Raw genomic sequence first — 6,000 nt, forward strand, 5'->3', positions numbered from 1 at the left:
TTTGATGGGGACACCAGAGTCCCAAGCCTGAGGGAAGGCCTGGTTCAGGAGGGGCCTGTAGGGCTCTGCCGTGAGGGAGGGTCCTTCCCCAAGGCCTCAAGCCCTGTGCCCCTAGGTGGGCCCCCCTCTTACTGGGAGGTCTGGACAATGCCAGTGTCCTGGCCTGTCCCCAGACTAGATACAGAGACCAGGCTTCTGCATGGGGCCTCAGGTTGTGAGGGACAATGAGCCCCCTCTTCAGGGGACCTTGGTGTCTCCCACCCATAGAATCTACAGCTGCTCTGCCTTGTTAGAGGAAAAGGCATCACTTTGGCCCTAGCCCCAGCTTAGTGCCTCCCCTGAGCACATCTTACCACACCTTGGTCCCCGCTCCACCCAGGAGTGCACCTGTCCTGCAGGGCAGTGTGGCTCTTAGGGGTGTGAACCAAGGTGTGGGAGTTCCTGAGTATCCTGCATGGGGTGGGTGCTGCACTGTCCCCAGGACCTGGCTGGGGTTTCCACAGGTGGGAGAGGAAAGTGTAGTGGGACTTGGGTAGGCTTATTTTGGGAGCCCATCTGGAGGCCTCACCTCCCAGGAAATTGGCTGCCTGTGCCGCCTCTGTGCCCTCATCAGTGTGAACTGTCCCTTGGAGGCTAAGCACAGGCACGTGGGGATGGAACGAGCTACTGGCCAAGTGCCCCTGCCTAGCAGTGGGCAGAGCTCTTCCCTCTCCTACTCCTCTCTGCCTCCTCTCAGACAGTGCCAGACAAGGGGTCCCGTGGGAGGGGGTTGTAGTGATGCCAGCACTGCTGTGCCCTCTCCTTAAGCAGCTTCTGAGGGAGACACCCTGTGGCCAGCAGTACATGGGGAACGGGTGGAGCGCAGGGCAAGGCCAGCGAGGCTCCCCAGGAGAGCTGAGAAGAGTGGGGGCCACAGCTGTGAACCTGGTCGGGTTCTCTGCAGTGGGGACACACATTTGGAACACAGAGATGGGGCCTTTGGTGAGACTCATACCGTGCCCTTTTCCTAACTCCTGGGCTTCCAGTGCTCTCCAGAGGCTCTAGGGCAGCCTCCCCCCAGACCCCTGCTTAGGAGCTTTGATGCAGGCTTCACAGTTGGGTTTCAAAGCATTCACCGCCCTTGTTTGTGTCCCTCGCTGTGGGCTGGAGCTGAGGTTTCAGCGTTCCTAGGCTGGCCTTTGAAGCTTGCTCTTATTAATCTTTTAACATCCCCACCCCAGCCCCCACCCCACAGCCCGAGGCACTCCCAGCAGCTTGGGGCTGAACAGCTTTCCACCCTCAGCCGGCAGCTGCGGCCCCTTCCAGGAGCTAGCGGCCATCCCCAGTGGTCTTGAATTTGGCCACGTGGCCAAGGCCTACCACACCCACCCTACCTCCCTTGGGATAAGGAGAGGATGTGACACCATGACACTGGAGGGGCTCACCCTGATGTGGCATCCCAGTTGAGCCACTGGGGGGGTGCTCAGTGCCCAAGCCTAGCCCCCAAAGTGCTGTCCCCCCATGGCAGAGGAAGCTGCCACCAGGCCTCACACTTGGGTTTTCAGTGTTCCTTGCCTGGTTCTGGTGAGTGAAGAGTTGGTAACTGGCCCTTCTCTGCCTTGCCCCACCCAGCCCCGCAGTGACAGCTGTGGCCTAGCTGGTGCTTTCTCCAAGCACATCTCACCCTGGGACCCAAGGAGGTTGGCTCTGGGAGCCAGTACCTCTTGTCATCGAGGCTGGTCTGCCCTCCAGGGAGCTCCTGTCTCCCAGCAGGTCCAACACTCACAGACCCCCAGTGTTTGGGGCGGTGGTCAGTGGGGGAGGCGTAGGCCTCCATCTCATTCCTGGACAGCAGCAGGCTGCCCTTCCCCCAGTGCCCTCCATCCCTGACCCCATCCACCCATGCCTGTCTCCTCAGACCTTTCCTGTTGTGCAGGATGTGCCAGAGTTGATATGAGCTTTGAGACTGACCTCCCAAAAGTTTTGCTTTTTATGTAGTCCAGGCTGGCCTCAAACTCACAGCAATCCTGCCTCAGCCTTCTAGGTGCTGGGACTACAGGCGTGCACCACCATGCCCAGCCCTGACCTCAGGAAAGTTAATGTTGGGCAGGAGGCAGAGAGGAAGGTGAAGAGAAATGCAGGGCAGGAATTCATTCATACAGATGAGAAGTGCGGCTCCCAGCTGGCAGTAGGGGCTGACCTGTGGGTGAGGGCCCTGTGGTCCATGCTGGGTGGACTGAGGGAAGAGCCCTGGTCAGGACCCCACAGAGCCCCATGGAACCTCTGCCTGCCTGCTGCCCACTGAGCCCCCACTGCCTCCCTACAGGCGAATCTTTTCCCTGCAGCCCTTGTGTACTTTGGAGCACCGGAACCAGCAGGTGAGGGGCTCTGCTCTTTGGACCCCACCAGCCATCCCTGTGCCCTGCACCCCAGCACATCTGGTGCCCTGGGCTGGGGGACCTCATGTGAGCCTGGGGGGCGTGTGCAGCTCCACATCTGCTCCCTGGGGCACCACATGCTGAGTGGGCTGAACCTTTGCAGGTGTCTACCTAGAGCCTGGGCTGCTGGCACGCACCATCTCCCCGTCAGCAGCTGACATGCTGGTGGCTAGGTGAGTGCTCAGGGTGGGAGGGGATGCCCCCCAGGGAGTGCCTGCCATCCTCACCTGGGTCTGTCCCCCAGGTGCATGTCCAGGACTGCCAGGTCCCCAGCACCACAGCTAGACCCTGACCCTGTGCCCCTCGAGTCTGAGCCAGCTGCTGAGGAGGGATCAGTGGTTGCCCCTGACACCATCTCAGGGTCTGGCCAGCCTGTGAAGAGGAGTTTGGACAAGGTGCCCAAATGGCTGAAGCTGCCAGGTGTTTACCATGGGTTGGCTGGGTGGGGCAGGGCGGCTGGTGGGAACCAGGACCCACAGTCACCCTGGTGTGTTTGTGTTCCAGCCAGCAAGAGGTGAAAGCTGCCGGCCAAGAGGTGCCTGTCTGCCAGGTGCAGGACCCCACCCCTTCCCTGAGCAGGAATAAAGACATGCTCAAGGTCTTCCTTCCCATCATTCTTTCTGCAGAAAAAGCCCCTAGGCCTTGGCCCACCTGCTCATGCATGGCTGCCCGGACAGTCCTGGGGAGTCTGGCTAGCCTGCAGTATGGCCTGTGTTACTGTTAATAGGTCCAGGTACTTTCAAAAGGCCTGGCAGGCAGAGCCCTGGACTTACTGGCTGCTGCTTCTAGGTTATCTCATCAGTTCCCCTTCTATCAGGATGAAAGTATGGAAGGAAGGGTCTCCCTGGCAAACTAATCTGCAACTTCAGGATAATTTAAGGTCTTATGGTTCACTAAACCCCTAAGGGGCTGCTATTATCTGTTCTGGGGCCTGACTGTATACCCTTCCAGAAGGGGAGGGGGAAACCACCAAGAAATTATGGCTCCTAGAGCCCGAGCTCTGACCTCAGAGCTAAACACCCCTGCCCTGGGAGCTTGGGAAGCTCCAGGAAGGTGGGTCTAGGTCACTCAGCAGGGTGCTGGGATCCAACATCCCTTAGAGTGCCATGAGCAGAGCTGGCTGGCCAGCACCTGAGCTTGGGAGGAGTTCCCAGGTCAGAGAGTGACCTGCAGTTGGGCTGGGAGGGAAGGCAGGTTCCTTATTTCAGCACAGCCTCTGGGCAGGCATAGGGTTCAGCAGCTGATTCCCAGGTCCCTCACACTTTCACTGTGTCCTGGTCCTAGCCTTAACCCACTGCAGCCCAAGGCAGGAGTGACATTTCCTAGGCAACCCAGCCGTGTATGAGGGCTCTGGTTTCCTCAGCAGGTAGTGGGCCACAGTGCCTTGTTATCTGCCCTCTGCAGGATTCTGCCTGTGCCCTACTGCAATACTGTAGATGGGAGGGAGCAGGGTAGGCTTTAAAGCGAGCTGACTTGAGTTGATTAACATCAACAAGAAGGCCAAGCCTACAAGACAGGTGTTAATTTATTGGTGTTGCTTTGTGAAGACAAAGTTTATAGCTCAGGGAATATCGGGTGGCTAACAAACTACACACCAGCTTTGATGTGGCAAGGCAGCTGGTTGGGTTGTAGAACACATGGGCTATCTAGGGCGGCTGCAGCGCGGAGACAGACCAGCCCTCCTCCCCGCTGCACCTGCCTTCCCTAGGACCCACAGGACCATTCCCAGGGGCCCATGAGCCACAAGCAGGATGCTAGGAAGGCAGCAGCTGCCAGGATCTTGTCATCCTTCAGAGGCTAACGGACAGTACTGGGACCAGGTATCAACGCTGGTATGGATCTAGCCCAGACCCTTCGGGCCACAGGAGGCTCAGCAGCTTGCAGGGGAGTACTGGCTTCCTGGGGGAGATGGGTACCTTAGAAGTCCAGGAGCTGCAAGGGAAAGGGGTACTCAGAGTGAGTGGCCTGGTGCTCTTTAGGACACTGCAGCCGCCAGGCCTGCACACCACATGTACATACCAGCTGAGGAAGCACCTTCTCCAGCTGGTCCACGTCCACCAGGGCCATGTCTTCTGCCTGGGCCTGCCGCACCCCACGGATAGCTGCTTCTGATGTGACACAGAGAAGTGAGGTAGAGGGAATTAGGGGCTTGAGCTCTAGCTCCACCTCACCCGCTAAAAACAGCTTCTCAGAACACTAAGCTCAGGTACTCATGGGAAACTGGGAAAAATTTAGTTTTCCCACAGAAAAGCTAGCAATCGCAAGTGCTCTGGTGGTTGCTATCCCTGGGCTCACCCACGACGAAGATCCTCAGGAGCTCCGCCATAAGCTGCAGGGCGTCCCCACTGACTGCAGGGGGAGAACAGATTAGGATGGTTGCACACTTCAGTCCTCGCCTCCCGCCCCTCTGCTAGCACCCGCACCTTTGGTTTTGTCATCCCTGAAGTGCAGGTGCAGCAGTCTGTTCACCAGCTCCTAGGGGGAGGGAGGGCTCAGTGCCAGCCAGCCACGGCTTCCTGGGTGCTGTGACCAGGGACGGTGTTTTTGGATAGGAGGTTGGGACTTCTCTCAGTGGGGGACTAGTAAGGAAGGGCCGCCCCAGTTATCTCTCCTTTCTGGGGCTCCAGGGAGAATGAGGGAAGAGGAGAGGTGAGTATTCCCTAGGAGGAAGCACCTGCTAGTGAGGGTGGCTGGCCCCTCTGAAGGTCTGCCCCCAGTTCTGCTTAGCTTGCACCAGCTCTGTCCTGCTGTGCCCATGGCACCAAAGTGCATTGTCCTTTTGGAGGTGACTTATACAGTGGCATAGCTGGAGAGAGGCCAAGGGCCTGCTTGGTTTCCCTCGGTGGGAAAGTGGGCGTTGTGTGAGTTTGAGGGGAGCAGCAGGACTTTTGGAAGGATGCTGGCTGCTGGGTCTCCAGGGAGGCTGCAGAGCCAGACCTACCTGTGGGACCTCCTAAGGAGGAAGGATGACAAGCAGGGAGGGCCCAAGAGACACACTTGAGGTCACCCATTGAGCACCCAGGAGCCCAGACAGTGGAAGGTGGGCTGGACCACCGTTGCCAGCCACGGGTGAGCCAGCTAGAGGGAGTGGAGGCCCGATGGAGCCTGGAGGTGCAAGTGAAACACTTCCCGGCCGCGCTGGAACCGAAGGGTCCCTGTCAACAACCACGAGGGCGGAGCGCCACCTGCTGGGCCCTCTTTCCTCGCGCTCTTACCAGGAAGGCAACTGAAGGGGCAAAAACCGATCTGTTTTAGTCCCACCGCGCTGCCCAGCCCTCAGAAGTCCAAAAAAGTAGCCAATGCACGGGATTAGACGACAGCTCTGGAATTCACTCCACGCACAAGCGAAAGTGGCCTCCCGGAGGAGCCTGGGACGCGCGCCAAGTGCGGCCCGCGCCGAGCAGGCTTCGGCTAAGGCTGCACGCCCCTCCCTTCCGGCACCCTCACCAGCTCGGGCCCGAGCCCTCGGCACTCGAGGTGTCCAGGCAGGCTTGGTCTGTGCCCCACTCGGGCAGGCACCCCCCCTAGCAATGGCCTCTCCGCCGTCGGTGACCCTGCTTCCTCCCGCGACAGGCGCAGCGCG

The 6,000-nt window shown here is 59.2% G+C and overlaps 2 protein-coding genes across 9 annotated transcripts in view; one reads left to right on the forward strand and one right to left on the reverse strand.

Annotated features, from left to right (window-relative positions):
• Positions 1-3,018, forward strand: part of Aspscr1 (ASPSCR1 tether for SLC2A4, UBX domain containing) — a 38,928-nt gene extending 35,910 nt beyond the window's left edge. For all 3 annotated transcript variants that reach the window (XM_010618655.2, XM_010618656.2, XM_010618657.3), the window contains 4 exons: positions 2,306-2,357; positions 2,521-2,590; positions 2,662-2,837; positions 2,922-3,018. In XM_010618655.2, coding sequence (XP_010616957.1) covers positions 2,306-2,357; positions 2,521-2,590; positions 2,662-2,837; positions 2,922-2,935 — 312 coding nt within the window. In that variant the 3' untranslated portion in view covers positions 2,936-3,018. The remainder of the gene's footprint in view (positions 1-2,305; positions 2,358-2,520; positions 2,591-2,661; positions 2,838-2,921) is intronic.
• A 906-nt stretch (positions 3,019-3,924) lies between these two features.
• Positions 3,925-6,000, reverse strand: part of Cenpx (centromere protein X) — a 3,068-nt gene continuing 992 nt past the window's right edge. For 2 of the 6 annotated variants that reach the window (XM_010618665.3, XM_010618659.2), the window contains exons 2-5: positions 4,841-4,892; positions 4,713-4,766; positions 4,437-4,525; positions 3,925-4,349 (exon numbers count right to left, since the gene is read on the reverse strand). In XM_010618665.3, coding sequence (XP_010616967.1) covers positions 4,335-4,349; positions 4,437-4,525; positions 4,713-4,766; positions 4,841-4,892 — 210 coding nt within the window. In that variant the 3' untranslated portion in view covers positions 3,925-4,334. Of the gene's footprint in view, positions 4,350-4,436; positions 4,526-4,712; positions 4,767-4,840; positions 4,893-5,632; positions 5,971-6,000 lie in introns of those variants that run through there. The other 4 variants (XM_010618661.3, XM_033767826.1, XM_010618662.3 and 1 more) reach the window with 4 other exon arrangements.

The sequence above is a fragment of the Fukomys damarensis genome, unplaced genomic scaffold (assembly GCF_012274545.1).
Source record: "Fukomys damarensis isolate Sample0158 unplaced genomic scaffold, DMR_v1.0_HiC HiC_scaffold_23, whole genome shotgun sequence".
Lineage (NCBI taxonomy): Eukaryota > Metazoa > Chordata > Mammalia > Rodentia > Bathyergidae > Fukomys > Fukomys damarensis.